This window comes from Auxenochlorella protothecoides (genome assembly GCF_000733215.1).
Source record: "Auxenochlorella protothecoides strain 0710 unplaced genomic scaffold scaffold99, whole genome shotgun sequence".
NCBI classification, from domain to species: Eukaryota; Viridiplantae; Chlorophyta; class Trebouxiophyceae; order Chlorellales; family Chlorellaceae; genus Auxenochlorella; species Auxenochlorella protothecoides.
Genome location: NW_011934403.1, coordinates 870 through 18699, shown reverse-complemented (window position 1 = coordinate 18699; position 17830 = coordinate 870). Strand labels below are relative to the sequence as shown.

Here is a 17830-nt window from a genome sequence, read left to right as displayed (position 1 = left end):
CCCCCCCCCCCCACCCCCACCACACACACCTGCGCCTGCGCGCAGGCAACCCCACCTCACGCCCCTTACCACCCCCCCCCCCTCCCCCCCCCCACCATGTCAAAACTAACAACCCCCAGCCAGAGGAGGCAGGCGAGGCCGTGGACCGCGCTCTGGACGCGCTGCGCCTCCTGCACGACGACTACGGCGGCGCCATTGCGCGCATGCGCGCCCTGCGCGGCGACCGCGCCGACCGCTCCGGCGTGGCCTGGGCGCTGGGCACGGTCTTCGCGCACGCGCAGCACGGCTACCGCGGCGTCGTCTTCGGGTGGGATCGCGAGTGCGAGCGCGACGCGGAGTGGGCGGCAGCCATGGGGGTGCGCCCGCGCCAGCCCTTCTACCATGTGCTGCCCGACGAGGGCGACTGCGTGCGCCTCTTTGGCGGTGTGCGCGTCAGCAAGTACGTGGCGCAGGACAACGTGGTCCCGCTGGCGGGGGCCCGCGTCATGCACCGAGCCCTGGACAACTACTTTGACGGGCATGATGCGGGGACGGGGCGCTACATCCCCTCCCGCAAGCTCCAGTTCGAGTACCCAGACGACTACCGGGCGCTGACGCCGCAGCCCGTGGGGGCAGACTCCAACCTGCTGGCCCACGAGGAGTGGGAGGCGGGGCCGGCGGGGACACAGCGGACGCCAGGCCCCTGACACTGGCTGGGGGGGCCTAGGCCTGATGACGCCGGCCATCGCCAGCACCGGTGTTGGGCCGCGGTTCGTCCCACGGTTGACTGCATCTGCTTGATCGTCATATCACCCTTCGTATCCCTTGGCCACCTTCAGAGGCAGCCATGCCCAACCCTCTGCTGGCGCATGATGCCTCACCAGCCCTCAGACTCAGCATGCAGATGCGTGCACGACACCCAGTCCCGTTTCTGCCCCGCCCCTCTGCTTGTGTGGGCAAACGTGTACACGTACAGAAGGAGAATGGCCCAGGAGGGGGCGGAGCAGTTTTGGTACAGGATGTGTCAAATTCGGCGGCGCCCCGGCACGGCTACCGTCCGCGCGAGGCCCTACTCCCCGGTCCTCAGCGCCTTCCGCGCCTTCTTGCTCTTCTGCATCTTCTTGGCCGTGGCGCTGGACACCCGCACCGTCACCTCGCTCTTCTTGCGGTTCTCCTCCTTCTTGCGCAGCACCTCCTCGCGCTGGGACTTGAGCATCTGGCGAGGGCGGGGAGGGTTGGGGGGGGTGAGAGGGCTCTTAGATGTGTGACCACTGGCCAGACCGACGAGTCCATGCTGCAGGCCAAGCAACCTCAAGGGGCCACCCACCCCAGGACCCAGGGACTCACCCCCTTCTTCGCCTTCCAAGCGGCCTGCGACTCCCGCTTCTGTTCCAAAAAGGAAGCCTTCTCCGCTTTTATCCTCATTTTCTCATCCCAGCTGGTGGACAGTTTGGGGTTGCGGAGTGTGCCTGCACGCTCGCCTGCCTGCTTCCAGCTACGCCCAGACACCTGCAGGCCAAGGTTGGTTGAGTGCTTGGTCATCTGGAGGAGTTTGTAGGACCCGGAGCCCTTGAAACTCAACTCGAGGCCCAGCACACACCTTGGCCAGGCCATGGGTGTTGTGCTTCACTTTTTTCCTGGGTCCGAATGGCTGCACCTCGCCCGCCATGGCCTGCTCCTCCTGCTCCTTCTCCACCTGCAAGCCGATATGAGTGCGTCTGGATGCTGCGGACGCCAAACACATTGTAGGCGGGTCGCGACCCGGGTGAGCATGCACCTGTTCTTCGTACTCCTCCAGCCTCCTCTTCTGGCCTAGCACGCCCTTCTTCGTCACTCCGACTTTAAAGCCTCGGGGACCATCCGGGAACCCGCGAAAGTCTGTCACGGGCTGCGGAATGTACTGTGGAGGCACGGGGACCTCTGCCGCCATTGCGACAGCAGCCGGGCAAACCGAATCGCCCACTAGTGCTTCCTTTTGCAAGAAAAATCACTAAATTGTCATGCTCAATCACGTTTTGACCGACATGGTTGCTTCACTGCCATGATACACGCCAACTCCCCGAGACATGCACTCCGACGGGCGCGCCTGCGCCTGGGCTCATACCGGGTTCCAGGCACCAGATGCAATGGTCGTCACTCCGGACCACCTCACCCTGCAACCAAGAGTAGTGAGCTGGTCTTGCACCTTCGGTATCAGTTCGTGTTCAGCCTTTAACAAGAGGAGGAGCTACTGGACAATCAAAGCAAGTGTGAGAACCTCGTCACTTCACCTGGAGCACAGCAGCATTGCTGTCCCAGATCCTGAGGCGAATTGACCAGATTTGGCTGGAAACATCTGATCAATAAGCCAGGAACCCTGGAATCATGTCGGTAAGTCGAGGGCGTGGCCCCCTTCCCGTGATCGCCCGTCTCGGTGATCGCAACGCAAGTCGACCATCTCTCCCCCCCTCCTCGCCTCGCAGATCTTTGAGTACAATGGCAGTGCAATCAGTGAGTAGGCTAGAGGAAGGGGCGGATGTCTCTCTAGCAATCAGGGCTGGGATGGTTGCTTCCCCAAACATGCTTGGATGTGGTGTTTTAACCCCCCCTCCTTCCACCACCTCCTTCCACCAGTTGCCATGGCCGGCAAGGAGTGTGTGGCCATAGCCAGCGATCTCAGATTTGGTGTCCAGCTACAAACGCTGGCGACCGACCACAAGAAGGTGTACAAGATTCATGATCAGCTCTTCCTGGGACTCTCCGGGCTGGCAAGCGACGCTGAAACACTGTGAGTTTGAGGCTGCCTTGTTCTAGGGGCAGTATGACTCAAGTAGAATCAGCGCGTACTCTTTTTGAGAGTGCTCTGGAGGCTGATAGTAGATATCGTGTTGTTTGAAAGAGCTGGACGAGGGGGGTATGAGTGAGCCGCCCAATCCCGCTGTTACATTCTGTGCCTCAAACAATTTCCCCCCGCCCCCTCGCCCGTATCCCAGATCACAGCGCTTTAAGTTCAAGCACACCCTGTACAAGTTGCGGGAGGAGCGGGACATCAAGCCCTCTGCCTTTGCGCAGCTGGTCTCCGCCACGCTCTACGAGAAGCGCTTCGGCCCCTACTTCTGCCAGCCGGTCATCGCGGGGCTGGAGCCGGACGGCACGCCCTACCTGTGCGGCATGGACTCCATTGGGGCCATTGAGACGGCCAAGGACTTCATGATCGCAGGGACGGCGTCTGACGCCCTGCTGGGCATCTGCGAGTCCCTCTGGCGGCCAGACATGGTGAGCTGTCGGTGGGATCCGCCAGGGCAAGGACCCAGGGCTTCGCTGTGCTGCCACCTGTTGGTGGGGTACAAGATGACTAGCTGTGTCTGCCCCAAGTGCCCATGCCCCCAACGTCCGTCCTTCTGAAACGTCGCAGGGTCCAGAGGAGCTGTTCGAGGTCACCGCCGAGGCCCTGCTGTCGGGCCAGGGCCGGGACTGCCTTGCCGGCTGGGGCGCAGTGGTGTATGTCATGTGAGTTGCTGGCTGCTTGCGTCCAGGGCACTTGGTGTGGGAGGTAAGAGTGACTGAGAGTGCCCTCCTGCTCTCTGCTGACACTTTATCCAGTTCAGAATCCCACCATTCCCCTTCCATCATTCCAAACCCCCTCAGCACGAAGGACCAGATCATCGCCCGGCAGCTCAAAGAGCGGACGGTGTAGAGCGTGCGTGCGCCGCCCGTCTTGCCTCCCTGGCTGGAGTCCCCCGCCCTGAATTCCAGCGTTCACCCAACAAGAAGGCTGTGGGCGTCACCTAAAAACACACATTGGTACAAAGCCTTGGTGGGAGTGGGGCAAGGCAGCCACACACAGGGTGGGGTGCCTGGAGAGGAGGCGCTTGCACGCCCTTCCCTGGACACCTCCCAACTGAGGCGCCAGGCCGGGGTCTGCAGACCGGCACGATTCAGCAGCATACAGACTCGAGGGTACAAGGGGGTGGGGGTGGTACAACACACTGGTGCGCAGAGGGAGGGGCAGGGACCTCACACACGGCTTGCATGATGGGAACCGAGCCCGTCATGCGACGCTGCCAGCTCCGTCCCGCGCCGCAGCCTGCTCATCCTCTTCGCTCGATGTCGCTGCCTCGATGCCTTCCACGTCGCTGAACTCATCATGCACCGGCTCCATCGCTGGCTGCTCTCTGGCGGGGGCCATGGGCACAGGGACATCCCCAGCATCTGCTGCTGAAAGGGCGGGCCCCTCGCGAGCCTCGGCTGAGGTACTGTCGGCCTCGAGCGTCACAGTGGGAGCGAGCGAGGGTTCCAAGGCGGCCTCTGATGAAGCCACGGCGGCCTCAGTCGCAGGCACTGCGCTTTGCTCACGCTCCTGCTCGGAAGCGGGCTGCGGGGTAGCCTTGAGTGGGACGGTGCCGCTGGGCTCGAGCTGTGCGTACTCGCCCACTGCCTCAGGGGCATCCTCTGCAGTCTCGGCAGGAGGGGCAGTGGCAGGGACGTCTGTGGCAGCATCCTTCAGGTTGGCCTCGATAGGGCTGATGGGAATTTCCTCGACAGCCGCCACGGCGGTCTCGGGGACGTTCTCAGATGGGGCGTCATTGGCAGGCTCAGACTCAGCGTCCTGGTCGCCCAGATCTGGCGCGGCCCCCTCAGGCGTAACTCCCTCAGGCGCGGCCTCCTCCGACGCAGCCTCCTCAGACACGCCAGCATCCAGCCCCCCCTCACCGAGCTCGCTGTCGTTGCCAGGCGCGAGCATGACTGCCCCGTCGCCTGCCGGCCGAGCATCCTCCACCACTGCCGGCAGCGCTTCGCTGCCTCCAGAGGACGCTTCGTCCCGCCCTTCCAGGATCACCGGCGGCGACTTGGCCGCCGCCAACGCCGCGTCCCCCGCCGCAACAAGGGTCCTGGGCTCTGAATGATCCGCGCCTTCTTGTGCCAGGTCGGCATCGTGCCCGTCGACACGCTGCGCGGGGCTCTCGAGCAGGCCCGGCTCCTGCCACCCCTCTCCTGCCGTCGGCCCTGCCGCACACGCAGAAAGAAAGGCCGGCGAAGAGGACAGCGCGCCCAGCGACACGCCGGCGGCGGGACCCGACCCCGCGTCGAGCGCCCCCGAGGGCGTGAATGAGGCGGACGCCGCCTGGCTCGCCGCCGCGGGCACGCCCGAGCCCGGCGCGCCGTGTGGGCGGCGAACCGGAGCCGGCCGGCCTGCTGCAAGCCGCGCCGCGTCGGCCGCGCCCGCCTGCGCCCCCGCCGCCGCAAAGGGCGTGGCCGCGCCGGGCTGGCCGTCGCCGCCGCCCGCGGCGTCGGCCCCCCGGCGGTCCCCTTCCTGCCCAAGCATCGCGCCCTCCCCCAAGCCCAGGGCCGGCGTGCCGCTCTGCGCGCCGGCCGCGCTTTCCACCCCACGCTGCGCCCCCAGCGCGGCCTCCAGCTCGCCGATGCGCGCCTCGTAGGCGGCCAGCGTGGCGCGCGCGGCCTGCAGCTGCGCCGCCAGCGCGCCCGCCACCTCGTCCTTGGCGGCCAGGGCCTGGCGCCAGCGCGCGCCGAACGGCGGCGCCGGGGCCGCCGAGGTCGCGGCGCCCGAGACGCTCGGGGACGCGCCGGGGTCGGGCGCATCGCCGCCCGCGTCCGGCGCCTCGCCGCGCCCCGCCGCCGCCGCCGGCGCGGCGGCCTGCATGCCCAGCAGGGCCACTTGGACCGCCAGGTCCGCGCGCAGGCGCGCGTTCTCCAGGGTTAGGGCCTGCAGCGGGTCGGCGGCCTGACAGGGCGCGCCGTCGGTGCCGCGCGCCGGGGTCCCCGGCTGCGCGCCCGCGTCCCCGCCCTGCGATCCCTCCCCGCCCGGCACGGACCGGGCGCCGCTGCTCAGCAGCATGGCCGACGCGTCCCAGGGCAGCTGTGTGAGGGGTCCAGAGAGGGAGGGGGGGGGGGGAGTGGAACGAGATGCACCTGCCTGGTTTGCCCCGGACATGCTGGTAGACGAAGGGCAGGGGCAACACTGCTTGCACACGGCGGCACCTCGGCACCACACCGTTCCCACCCCCCTGGCACCCAGGACCCCACTCACGACCCGCACATCCTCCCCCTTCCTGACTCCCACCGGCGCACATACCTGGAAAGCATACACGTCCTCCACGCCGACGGCCAGCACGGCGCCGTCGGCGTCGCCCGGCACGTGGATCTGGCAGTGCGGCGGCGGCGCGACCAGGCCCATGGCTTCCAGCAGCGCGCCTGGGACGAAGCACTCGATGTGCGAGCGGAAGCGGTCGCGCGTGGCGGCCTCCTTCTCGCGGAAGGTGCCCACCTTCTCCGCCAGCGTGGCCGCATACTGCCCGTACCGCTCGATGAAGGTGCGCCTGGCGATGGGGTGTGTGTGGGGGGGGGGAAAGGGTCTGGTGGGGAGCTGGGGCATGCCTCGACCTCCCTGGACGTGCGAGAGGCCCTCCATTACCCCAATCCCCCAAGACACACACAGGAACACACGTCAACCACCCTCCCTCGCGCACCTGCGCAGGCACTCGGCCAGGCACTGCTTGTAGGCGGCGGGGACACGGCGCAGTTGACCCAGGCGCGTCGCCCGGCCCCGCCTGCCGCTCCGCGGCCTCGCGGTAGAGCGCCAGGCGGTTGCCCAGGTCCCGCATGCGCCCCTGCTGCACCGCGATGCTCTGCAGCTGGGCTACGGCCTCCGCGGCCAGCACGTGCCGCGCGCGCGCGACCGCGCTCAGCAGCGCCGCCGCGCCCGCGTCCAGCTCGGCCAGGCGCGGCAGCGTGGCGCCCGCGTGCGCCGCGGCCGCCGCCGCCTGCCACGACGGCGCAGGGCGGGCGTCCCCGGCGCCCGCGCATGGCTTGTACACCCCGCCGGGGGCATCGTGCGACCGACAGCTCCCCCTTTCTTGCCCCTTGTACCCGGCCACGCCGGCTGCCCGCTGTGTTCCGGGCTGTGTCCATCCCCCCCCATACGCTTTCCCCCCTCAACCCCCCCCCTGTCCTGCGTGTGGGGGCCTGGGGCGGCTGCCGGGGGCAGACGGCCGACCCCGCCCGCCCCTGGAACCCACGCGTCGAATTGTCCACCTGTGCACCCCCACCCTGTCCCCACCTGGGCGTTCCCCCCCACCGATCGGTCCAGCACCCCATTACCTTCTCGACGCTGGCATCTGGTGGCGTGAGGCGGGCGCCGCCCATCTGCCGTCTACCTCTGACCGCGCCGCTGCGCCGACGTGGCGCAGCTCGCCGCACCTGCGCTCCCCAAACCTTCTCGTGGCCGCGGCTCATCTGCCGAGCTGCCCTTCCTTGGGGCTGGGCCCACTCCCCACCCTCTGCTGCTGCTAGTCTGCTACCGGGAGCGGGGGTCGGCAACCCTCCCACTCCCCGAACGCTGCCATCCACAGCGCGGCGTGACACCCCCTTGCCTCCTCTGCCGGCCGTTGCATCGCGGCAGGCTCCTGGAGGCTGCACCTGGTGTGGAGCCGTGGGAATGCTGGCGCCTGCCATCTCAGCGTCATTCCCAGGGCTTTGCCACGCAACCCGCCGCGCGCATGGCAATCCCACATCCGACCAACTCTGGACTGCACACGGCAGTCCGAGACTCTCGACCTGCACCCTAACCCTGCAGTGTCCCACCCTTCCCATTCGATCTCTGGCAGCAGGGTTGACGTCCTTACCCTCGACCCGACACCAGAATGGCACGTTTCCATGGGCACCGAAGCATGCACATCCATGCTGGCAATTAATGTGCCTCTAGTGGCTTGCTTGTGTGTAAGGAACACGTGTTCTCAGGCGTCTGCACTTGACGAGCAGGTGGCCCACTACATGGAAATCTGTGCCTGAGAATCTGTCCGGTGGAAAATCGCGGAGGGAAGCGACGGATTCGCCCATCCCTTGGGCGTGCGTGGGTGAGACCAGGCACAAAAGTCCTTCCCTTGATAGCTATTGTTGTATCGTACCTCATCATCTAGACAACACCGCCGCCTTCGAAGCATGTTGCAGTCTGTCCGCCTCTCCAGGCCATTCGTGTCCCCGGCAAGCACCCGGACGTCGCTGACCTGCACAGCTAGACGTCCAGACCGGCCGTCACGCACGAATGCACGTCTCCAGCCCAGGGGAACAGCGGGAGTGGGTGAGTGACGGAGGTCTCCGAGGCGTTGACAGCGCCCCCCACTGCTGACGAGAGTTAGGCTCACAGGGTTCCCCGACCTCCCCCAATCTTCGCAGCCCCAACAGTTAAGGCAGCCCCCCCGCCTCCAGCAATCAAGCTGACCGACAAAGCTCTGTCTCACTTACAACGACTGCGGGCCGACAAGGGCAGACAGTCGGTGATCCTGCGCATGGGCGTGCGGTCGGGGGGCTGCTCCGGCATGACATAGTAAGCCCAGTGAGAGGGGAGCCTGGTGCTTTGGTGAGCTCAGGTGTCTGACATGCCATGGAAGGAGCATTGTTCATCGCAAAGTGCTTCCGTAGGTGGGAGACCGTGCTGGGATGGCCTCTATCTTGCTAGGTGCAGGTGCAGTGCATGCGTACCTGTACATTACTGCCAGGAGCACATCACGATTTCCTCGTTCCTCGACCCTCCCAGCTTCATGGACTTCGAGGACGAGGACAAGGTGCTGCCCAGCGATGCTGTCATGGAGTATGAAGAGGGTTTCAAGCTTGTCTGCGACTCAAAATCGCTCCTGTACCTCTTTGGCATGTCCCTGGACTACTCAGATGAGCTCATAGGCGGCGGGTTCAAGTTCAACAACCCCAATGCTGAGAGCTCCTGTGGCTGCGGCAAGTCCTTTGGAGCCTGACCGTGGCAGTGCTGTGATGCGTACCCCATTTCCCATGCTGCCCTGACGGGTGGACGTCCTGTATCATTTAAAACCCCAGGCCTGGCTGTAATGGGCGTACAACAATAAATGGGACCGTCATGGAGCCCCAACGACCGCCTGAGGGGTGTGGGATTATGCCAGCACAACAGGCTTGCCAGGCTGGAAAGCAGGGGTGGGGACATAGTTACACAGTCGGGCATGCCCAGATCAGGCATCCGGCAGGAGGCCGGAGAGGTCGGTGATGGGGACGCGGGACTGGTCAATCTCAACCACCAGTGTGTGGCCCTTTCTTGCTGTGGTGGGGCCGTCCTTGTACAGGCTGGGCAGGTACAGACGGTAGGCCGGCATGTAACAGCTCACAAAGTCGGCCACCTGATGGACGAAAGTGGGGGGGGTCTTTGGGATGAGGAAGTGTGTGAGAACCTTTTCAGACAAAGGCTTGCGGGCGTGGGCTGTGGACAAGGCGCAGGTCCCATCTGAGGGGAGCAAGGCGCATGTGCTGCAGCCCCTACGCCCCATGGCAACTCAGACGTGCCAGCGCTTTCCCCATCCCAGCAACCCTCATTCCTTTCCCCCCCAACGAGAACCAAGCATTGCCCTCGCCTGCGCATCGGTCATGGCGGGTTTACCGGACCGGCGCTGCTTCTGCTCAGCTTCCAAACGCCAGGCGGCGGCGTACCCAGCATCTGCCACCTGGATGACGATCCAGGAGTGCACATACATATCCCATGCATCCTTGTACCTGTTCATGGCGAGGTGAAAAGGTCTGCCAACACTCCAGGGGTGCATTGATCACACCCTGGGCTCCATGACTGTAGCAGCTGCAGTATCCCGACTTCTGCAGGTTAAGTTGTGCAGTCCAACAGCAGTCACTGGGCGGCCGCACGAGAATGTGTGCCGTTCAACTCCCCGCATCCCCTGTGGCCATGCCCTATCGCCCATCCGCCCCCCCCCCGAAAAAAAGTCCTCCACCTGCGCAGGGCGCGATTGATGGGCACGAGGTCTGGGTCTATCGCAGCCGCAGCCTCCTCATCGGTGGCCTGAAACCCCAGCATCCAGCCTTCGAAGAGGACCAGGTCGACCGGGCCCTCTACCGCCGCCCACTGGTCCTCGGGGAAGCGGTCGCCGCGCCCGGCGTGCGCGGACTTGTCGTAGCGCGGCACGCGCGTCCGAGCATCGCTTCCAGCAGCAGAGCTCAGCGCACGCAGCGTGGCGGTCCCCAGCTCCAGGTCATGCGTCAGCGCATTGCCTCGCTTCTCCAGCAGCCTGTTGCCCGGGTGCTCGCCGCTCACTGCAGGGGACGTAAGGAGTGAGGGGTGTTGCAGTGGCCCCAGGTGTTGTACAAGTAGAGAGTAGGAGTGCAGGGTGTGACCGGTGGGGCAGCAGGCGGCGGTAAGCCAAGGGGCAGGCATCTTGCCAGCCGGTGTCGCAGTCACCGAGCCATTTGGCACTCAATGGCTCTGACGACTCCCGGTGCAGTTGCAGAGTGGCGAGCCAGGTTTCTAAACCCCCCATGAGGCCGCTCCAACTGTTACATGTCCCCAGCGTCAAAAGGCCCCCCTCCTCCCCAGCCCCTCGACCCTTACCTCTCTGCAGCTCGGTGTGGGTGAGGTAAAAGTCGTCGATGGAGACACCCACGGCCTTCAGTCCCTGCTCCTCAAAGGCAGCGTGTAGCTCCTCGCAGAGCGTAGACTTGCCGCAGCCCTGGGGAGCAGAGATGCCCACGACCAGTGGGCCCCTCTCCCCTGCGTCCCTGTGCTGCTTGAGCTGGTCCTGGATCCAGGCATACACCGGGAGGTAGTAGTGGGACACCCTGGCCCTGTGGTGGCGGGAGTAAGATCAAGGATGGGTCGTTCGTAAAAGGAGGTGGTGCACCTGCAGTGGAGCAGGGCACACCCTGCCAGGCAGCATGGCCCTGGGGGTACCTTGCTTCGGGAGGCACTGTGTCCCAAGATCCTCCATGCCCCAGGTGTGCGAGCATGAATTTGGCCACCCCATCCAGAGGGCTTGGGGCAGGAGGGGATAGCCTGCTTCCCCCTGCATGGGCCATGGCAGGCAGAGCGTAGCAGCGTCCGACCGGAGCGGCAGCACGATAAGGCTGGATGAAACAGTGACCAGGTCTCGCAGCAATGCTCACATGCATGGGTGAACTGTTATATAAGAGACAGGTCTGGATCAGAGCCAAAGAACGGCATGATCCAGTACTGGCTGAGTACTGATCGATCGTCATGGCGGGGGTCCACGGGGCAGCTCAGTGTCGGAATGCCTAGTGAGGGAAAGGGTTTCCTGGAAGTGCTTTTCTCTCACACGTCGTCCTGAAAACATGATGGCTTCCCCTTCAACTCCATCAAACATAATGGAAATTTACATGCCTCGTTCATGCCCAGTCTGGCCCTAAGGGAAGAGGTTTGATTTGGTACCTTGCTGGTGACTCTGAGGATGTCGAGTCCAGCCAAGAGTCGCAAGCGAGTGCGCTTCTCAGACCAACCTCAGATTCGGGAGTTCGAACCTGCTTTGTTTCCTGCGGCTGAGTCGACGGATCTGCAGGATCTAGAGGGTGAGCTGCTGCCTTTGCTCTCGTGACACCCCTGCCTGCAGACTCACAGGCAAAGACGCCTTTTCATGCATGAGCCCACAGGTGGCATCGATGCGGTGCACCTGACCACCGTGGATCCCGCGAGGGCGGCATCTGATCGTGCAAAGCGGCGCAGGGATGCCCTGATGATGAGCTTTGAGGAGGGCATGGAAGGGGACGAGCTTGCCGCAGAGGCCGAGTATGATGACATCCCTGTCTCCAGCAGGTGGTGTTTGCTCCTCATGCCTTGCAATGACAGGAGGTCATGTGCCCCAAGTTGACATGAGCACAGCAATCTAGATGCCAACCACGGGCCCTAAACCCTGCAGGCTTGAGCATTCGGCCCGGTTGGAGCCTTTCCACATGAAGCGAGAGAGGGAGCTGGGTTACTTTGACGCCGAAACAGGGGACTATGTCGAGTACGCATCTCGGAGGGACGTCCCTGACGCGTGGGCCGATGCACTCCCAGGTCAGGAGCAGGTATCTGCATGAAGCTATCGAGTAGCTACTCGGCCTGCCCTGCCAAGGGGCCCCGTGCATCCTGGGGGTCCCGGATATGTCGCTGCTGCGAGATGATGCAATCGGCACATCCAATAGTTGTTACTCCTTTCTCTCCCACACCCACAGTCACCGAGTCCATGGAGGATGAGGACGACAGCGAGTCAGCTGAGGAGGCTGAGATTGAGATGGGCGCAGACAAGGGCGGCGATCCTGCATTGCTGAGGAAAACGTGGGTGCTGCAAGCTGTGCTTCGATGGAGAGGGTGGATATGGGCAGAGGCAAGGAGTGGCAGCAAGGACTGACGATCCTCCCAGCAACACTTGGCTCACGCTGGGCTGCTTTGGTCGTCGCTGCGTTGCCGGGAGTGGAAAGGATTTTCATTTTTCAGACAAAGCTTTCCTCCGCTCCCCCATGTTCACTCAGCCCATGCTCCCCTCTTCCTCTTGCCACAGCATCGTGCACGCCCTGCGTGAGGGCGAGACCGTGCTGAGCGCGCTCCGCCGCATCGCCAGGGAGCGGGAGGTGGCGACGGGCGGCGGTGCTGCGGCTGCCCCGCTTCGGCGAGCGGTGGGTCGCGGTGTGGGAGGACTGAGGAGGGGTTTGCCTGTGCCTCGCTGACGGTCTCCTGTGACCTGCAGGCTGGTAGTCATGTCAGAATTCAGGCGCCTGGGTAACAGCATCAAAGACCCCCCCCCAAAAAACCATCACGAACAGTCCATGCTCCCGGCCGCGGCGGCAGCCTTCGAGGAGCTCACGGATGCGGCGGCGCAGCTCATGCGCAGCGTGGGAGACTTTGGGCTGTACAGCAAGACGAGGGAGCAGATTGCGGCCGGGGGTGCCGCGGCGCTGGGCCCGGCCGCAGCGGGCGGTCTGACGGCCACGCCCGGGCCAAGCCTCACGCTCATGGCTGGCCGGGGGGCCTCAAACGGCGATGCAGGGGCGGCTACATTCCACAACCCGCCCCCGCCTGCTGACGCGGAGCTGAACATATATGGCGAGGAGGGCGGGGAGGGGCGGGCCGAGACCCCGGTGTCGGAGCGGCCTCTGTCCCCCGCCGATGCGGAGGCCCGCGCGGCGGGCGAGGGCGACTCGAAGGGGCCACGGCTCCTCCCTTCCCCGCTGGCGCAGGCCCAGCCCTCCCCTTCCTCGCCGGAGCCCAAGGAGGAAGGCCCTGCACCCAGCCCAGTTCCCTCCGGCGTGGGAAGCGACCCGCTGGACGGGTTCCAATTAGACCCCGGATCCGGGCAGTGGGTGAACCACTCCCTGGGCTGCACCTTTGACCCCGCGACCCAGTTGTACGGGGACGTGGAAAGCGGCGCGTGGTACCGCTGGCAGGACGGGCAGTACCACCCGGTCGTCACAGGCTCCTCCTGAGCGCGCCCCGGCCCCTAGGCTCCCCTGGCCAGGCCACCCAGTTCCGGTCTCATGGCATGGTACAAGTTCCCAAAATGACACCATGCGTGGCCTGCACCCCTTCATGCTGCAGGCCACCCCTTCATGCTGCAGGCCACCCCTTCATGCTGCAGGCCACCCCTTCGTGCTGCTGGCCTTTTCAAAACTTGAATGACTACCCTCGCAAACCTGCACTTCTCTCCGCTGAAGGCCCCTGCAACGATGCTGAACCCGCCTTGATTGCAGCGCATGCGGCCCCGTGCGCCGGTGGGCACACTGAAAACCTCGGCCCCCACCAGACCACTGTGCTCCTTGTCATTGCATGCCTTGCACTCTAGTTTGACCCAGGCATCCCCAGCGCGCTTCGCACACTGCAGCACTGGCCGTGTCAACGCACGACTCTTTTATCCGCATCATCCAGTGCATGACATCGTGCGCAGCATGGCAGGGGTCAGGGGGCATGCCAAGGCTTCATTGGGTGATCAAGGGGGGGGCCCCCCTCTTTAAGAGGCACCCCCTTCCCCATATCTTTCCTCAAGGGTGCTTGCCTCCGCCGCTGGCCAGGCAGGCCTCCCAGCGCTCGCCGTCGATGTCTGTGTGGTCTGGCCCCTCCCAGGGCAGCGCCTGCGGCGTCAGCGTGGGGAAGTGGGCGGCGATGGCCTCCCGCACCCAGTCCCCCACCAGCGTCTGGCCGGCCGACGAGAAGTGCAGGCCGTCGCACAGCAGCTCTGTCTCCCACCCCGGCCGCTGGCTGAACCCGGTCCACAGGTTTATGCTGGGCAGGGAGAGGGAGTGGGCGACCTCCGCGGCCGCCGCAGCGTAGGCGCCCGAGACTGCGGCAGTCCGCTCCGCGCTTTCCAGGGCCAGACCCCGGGTCTGCAGGGCGTGCGTCAGGCGGGTGGGTTCGTGGACGGGGCCCGGCGTCAGCACCAGGATGTTGGCCACGCCCAGCCTGCGGGCGTGCTGCACGATGGCGGCCAGGTTGGCTTTGAACTCCTCCAGCGGCACGTGCTGCTTGGCCCTGGCGTGTGATGGGGTGGGGAGGCCAGGAGAGGGAGTCTCAGGAGCAGGGCTGAGGCTGGCGTGGAGAGGGGGCTGCAACCCTTGCACAGGTGCGGCAGGCCGTTGGCCGGGCACGTGGGGCCTAGGCCAGGCGCAAGGCCCAAAGGTGCAGTGGGGAGGAAAGGCCACAAGGGTCAAGCCCGACTGATGGCCACCAAACCTCTATTGCAAGCCCGCGCCCCACTCACGATGAGCGATCGGGCAGGCAGGCGTCGTTGGCGCCCAGGCAGAGGATGAGGAGCTGGGGTGGGGGGCCTGGCTTGTCCAAGGGGAGAATGGTGGGGAGCAACCCCAGCACCCAGCGGGAGTTGTACCCGCTGTAACCCCGGCACTGCACGTCGATGGACCGGGAGTAGGCATTCACGAGACTCGCACCCCACCCCGAGGGCTCGAAGCTACGCTGGGTCAGACTGTCCCCAAGCAAGACCCAGACGGGCCGCATGGTGCAGGGCTCGCGGAAGGGCAAGGCAGTACGGCAGGTTCCCTTCCCGCTTGGAAGCTCCCCGGCCGGATCGGATGTTTAACAATCTCCCAGTGGGGAATTGTGGCTTCATTGCCGTGCATGCCAGCGTCAATCACCCTCGACACCGGCAGATCGAGGGGTATCTCTGGCCGGTGTCCGGGGTACTGACGGAGCGGTGAACACGTTTCCGTAGGACTGCATGTTTTGCAGCACCCCTCACGGTTCCCTCCTTTTTCCCTTGCCTCCATACTCCTTGCTCATCCAGCCTGGGATATCGTCGCTGCACAGCATGGCACATACAATCGTACTAGCACATAAGAGCATAATATACATCATTCGCATCTGCCTGGGAAAAGTCTACAGGGGGGGGGGGATGTCCCCTCCCATCACGCCCGTTGCCTGTTCGGTCAGCGGGAGGGAATCCCTGGATCGGTGTTTCGCGCGCCTGGCGCTCCTGATGTCAGGCGATGCCCCCGACCCCGACCATGAGGTTGAAGTACAGATCGTACGTCTTGCCAGTTGGCAGCGTCACGTCGGCCTTGGTGATGGAACGGCCCAGGGTGTTCTTCAGCGTGACGGCCAGGTTGTAGGACCCCAAGTCCTGGACCCCAGCCACCACGAGGCCGGGGTTGACGATGAAGCTGGCGGCGGGCTGCAGGCGGCCGGGTCCCATCAGGATGCGCTTCATGCCGCCGTTGGCCATCAGGTGGTTAATGTAGAAGGTCCGGGTGGTGCCTGTTCCAGGGACGAGGAGTGTGTGGGAGAGTGGGTGAGGTCTTCATGCAATCAGAATGCGATGGGGCACAGCAGATCCTGGAATGCAGGGGCCAGCTTGCACAGTCTGTGGACAATGCACCAGTGACTTGGCAGAGTGAAGGGATGAAAAGTGGTGGGCAGCAGCGATTCCCCCTGGTGGGTGGGTGGGGGTCCCAGCAAGTGCCTGCCCCCAGAAAGTGTGGCCCGGCCTTTCAGGAGCCCAACCAGCCGGCGGCCGAGACATGCGTGGCTCCAGGACGCCTCAGAGTGATGTGCGCTGGTCGCCTTGGGACGGTCCGTCCTGGTCGGCTGCCCACGTGGACACTCCAGACCGCAGCCTCGGCCCGTCCAACCCCTTCCCCCCTCAGGGACAAACAAAACAAAGCCGCTGGTCCCACCTTTGGGCCAGGTCCCGGTGATGAGGGCGGCGGGGAGCTTGACCACCGCAAAGTTGGTGCTGATCATGTCGCCGATGGGCGGGTTCTTGGTGCGCGTGGCAACCAGGGCCTTGGCGCTGTCGCGGTTCCACGAGGCATCCCAGTTGATCTTGGCGCCCGCGCCGGTGAAGGCCAGCACCTTGCTGCTGATGGGCCCCGACAGTTTCATGACCAGGTTCAGGTTGTTGAAGGCCCCTGCCAGGGTGGGGGGGTGTTTGGGGTTGGGAAGGGTGATGGGTTGGAGGTGGGTGATTACCCAGGGACGGGCAGCAGGTGCTGGGCATGGGGTATGGGAGCCAGGGGGGCGGTTGCCCCAGCTGTTTGTTGTTGGGGGCGCAGGCCCCACTCGGTAAGATGCCCGGCACCCTTCTGAGCCCACCTCACCGAGTCAATCCTCCACCACGTCCCACCCCTCCCGCCCACCACCACGCAGCAGGCTCACCGATCACAAGGGTCGCCCCCGCAGTGAACCCGCCGGCCCAGGCCGTGACCTCAGCCACGACGTTGGACACCGCAGCGGCGACGCCGCTGCGCACGAGGGCAAAGGTGGAGCCTGTGTTGGCGGGGTCTATGGCGGAGAAGCTGACCTTGAAGTTGGAGAGGGCAGGAGCGCCACCGGAGAAGTAGACGCCGGAGGAGGCGCCGGACTTGGCCCGCAAGAGGAAGTTGGAGTAGACGGAGGTGGCAGAGATGGTGTCCCCCGCCCGAGCATTGACCCAGACGGCGTGCCCCAGGCCGGTGGCAAAGAAGGCCTCCAACTGGTTGTCGACGATGGCAGGTGCGGCGGCGCTGGTGGCCAGCTGCAGCCCCACCGCGCTGGAGCTGAGCATGGGGACGTAAGCGCGCAGGCCGCGTACGCCGCGCAGGGTGAGGGCGCTGCCGCTGAAGCCGGTGAGGTAGGGCAGGGTGAGCGGGGTGGCGTAGGTACCGGGGGCGAGGATGAGGCCGTCGGGGGAGGGGGCGGAGGTGGTACCGGTCAGGAAGGAGCGGGCGGAGCCCCAGATCAGGAGGCTGGGGGTGAGGGTGAGGGGGGAGGACAACCGGGTCTGCCCTGTGACGATGATGTGGCAGAGCGTGGAGGCGCAGGCGGCGCGGGCGGCTGCCAGCGCCACGCTGGCGTCGGTGTTGGAGGACGGGCCCATCCACCAATCGGGGAGGATCCAGAAGGGTCCGGGGCCAGAAAAGACCACCCGACCCGCGCCAGAGATGACGCGGCCGCGGGGGAAGCGGGGCTGGGCCGACAGCGTCAGCACCGCCCCGGCCGCCAACTTGACGCTGAGGAAGCGGCCCGTCACCAGGGGCTTGCCCAGGCTGACGCTGGTCTTGATGTTCAGGCTGGCCCCGGCGTTAAACTTGTCGGCATAGATGTAGGTAGTGGAGGGGGAGGCGTCCTGCGATGGCGGGGAGAGGGAAGCGTGGCACCTGGGGAGCAGGCAGGAGCTGGGGAGCAGGCAGGGTCTGTGGATCCGGGACAGGGCAGGAGGTCACGCGCACCGCTCGCTTCAGGGCAGGGGAGTCATCCCCACTGTTCAGGCTAGGGTTGAAGTTGCGGAGGTCGTTGGCGTTGCATATGGCCGGAGCGCTAGACACCTGCATGGAGGGGGGTCGTGGGCCGCCTCACACAACGGGTTGCCGAAACCCTTGGGTCGATCGATTGACTCGGTACACTCCCGGATTTGGTCAAACAAGCTGCATATTACCTGGTAGGATGTTAGGAGCACAGTGACGCACAGAAGCGAGAGCAGAAGACGTGCCATGTCGGCAGCTATGGACCGCAACCCCTGGTCGAATCTGGAAAACCACCGGCAATTGAGCACGGAATCCTTCGCGCAGTCTCAGTTACAAGAAGCCACTGGGGAGAGTTATGGCAGGTCTGGAACCTATTCGGTAGCTCATC

The 17830-nt window shown here is 65.0% G+C and overlaps 10 protein-coding genes across 10 annotated transcripts in view; 5 read left to right on the top strand and 5 right to left on the bottom strand.

Annotated features, from left to right (window-relative positions):
• F751_6941 (F-box only protein 21) overlaps positions 1-686 on the top strand; it is a gene marked incomplete at both ends in the record, with an annotated part of 2134 nt that extends 1448 nt beyond the window's left edge. The window contains one exon of the mRNA XM_011402885.1: positions 120-686. Coding sequence (XP_011401187.1) covers positions 120-686 — 567 coding nt within the window. The remainder of the gene's footprint in view (positions 1-119) is intronic.
• A 140-nt stretch (positions 687-826) lies between these two features.
• On the top strand, positions 827-1537 carry F751_6940 (hypothetical protein; the record flags this gene model as incomplete). Its single annotated transcript, XM_011402884.1, has 1 exon — positions 827-1537. The coding sequence occupies one exon, from the start codon at positions 827-829 to the stop codon at positions 1535-1537; it is 711 nt and encodes a 236-aa protein (XP_011401186.1).
• On the bottom strand, positions 1049-1909 carry F751_6939 (hypothetical protein; the record flags this gene model as incomplete). The annotated part of the gene is made up of 4 exons (XM_011402883.1): positions 1049-1195; positions 1327-1488; positions 1580-1675; positions 1757-1909. The coding sequence occupies 4 exons, from the start codon at positions 1907-1909 to the stop codon at positions 1049-1051; spliced, it is 558 nt and encodes a 185-aa protein (XP_011401185.1).
• A 196-nt stretch (positions 1910-2105) lies between these two features.
• Positions 2106-3655, top strand: F751_6938 (Proteasome subunit beta type-3; the record flags this gene model as incomplete). Its single annotated transcript, XM_011402882.1, has 6 exons — positions 2106-2147; positions 2442-2469; positions 2593-2746; positions 2952-3234; positions 3374-3468; positions 3607-3655. The coding sequence occupies 6 exons, from the start codon at positions 2106-2108 to the stop codon at positions 3653-3655; spliced, it is 651 nt and encodes a 216-aa protein (XP_011401184.1).
• A 354-nt stretch (positions 3656-4009) lies between these two features.
• F751_6937 (hypothetical protein) lies at positions 4010-6581 on the bottom strand (the record flags this gene model as incomplete). The annotated part of the gene is made up of 4 exons (XM_011402881.1): positions 4010-5470; positions 5789-5836; positions 6053-6296; positions 6505-6581. The coding sequence occupies 4 exons, from the start codon at positions 6579-6581 to the stop codon at positions 4010-4012; spliced, it is 1830 nt and encodes a 609-aa protein (XP_011401183.1).
• A 1778-nt stretch (positions 6582-8359) lies between these two features.
• Positions 8360-8726, top strand: F751_6936 (Iron-sulfur assembly protein IscA, chloroplastic; the record flags this gene model as incomplete). The annotated part of the gene is made up of 2 exons (XM_011402880.1): positions 8360-8397; positions 8513-8726. 2 exons carry the CDS (start codon positions 8360-8362, stop codon positions 8724-8726), a joined length of 252 nt encoding a protein of 83 aa, XP_011401182.1.
• A 228-nt stretch (positions 8727-8954) lies between these two features.
• F751_6935 (D-glycerate 3-kinase, chloroplastic) lies at positions 8955-10745 on the bottom strand (the record flags this gene model as incomplete). The annotated part of the gene is made up of 5 exons (XM_011402879.1): positions 8955-9119; positions 9441-9489; positions 9720-10038; positions 10334-10566; positions 10690-10745. 5 exons carry the CDS (start codon positions 10743-10745, stop codon positions 8955-8957), a joined length of 822 nt encoding a protein of 273 aa, XP_011401181.1.
• Positions 10746-11186: 441 nt separating this feature from the next.
• F751_6934 (hypothetical protein) lies at positions 11187-13197 on the top strand (the record flags this gene model as incomplete). Its single annotated transcript, XM_011402878.1, has 7 exons — positions 11187-11304; positions 11386-11548; positions 11652-11791; positions 11950-12052; positions 12276-12390; positions 12538-12606; positions 12805-13197. 7 exons carry the CDS (start codon positions 11187-11189, stop codon positions 13195-13197), a joined length of 1101 nt encoding a protein of 366 aa, XP_011401180.1.
• A 552-nt stretch (positions 13198-13749) lies between these two features.
• On the bottom strand, positions 13750-14719 carry F751_6933 (GDSL esterase/lipase; the record flags this gene model as incomplete). The annotated part of the gene is made up of 2 exons (XM_011402877.1): positions 13750-14236; positions 14466-14719. 2 exons carry the CDS (start codon positions 14717-14719, stop codon positions 13750-13752), a joined length of 741 nt encoding a protein of 246 aa, XP_011401179.1.
• Positions 14720-15200: 481 nt separating this feature from the next.
• On the bottom strand, positions 15201-17529 carry F751_6932 (hypothetical protein; the record flags this gene model as incomplete). Its single annotated transcript, XM_011402876.1, has 4 exons — positions 15201-15475; positions 15895-16128; positions 16376-17324; positions 17428-17529. 4 exons carry the CDS (start codon positions 17527-17529, stop codon positions 15201-15203), a joined length of 1560 nt encoding a protein of 519 aa, XP_011401178.1.
• Positions 17530-17830: the final 301 nt, after the last annotated feature.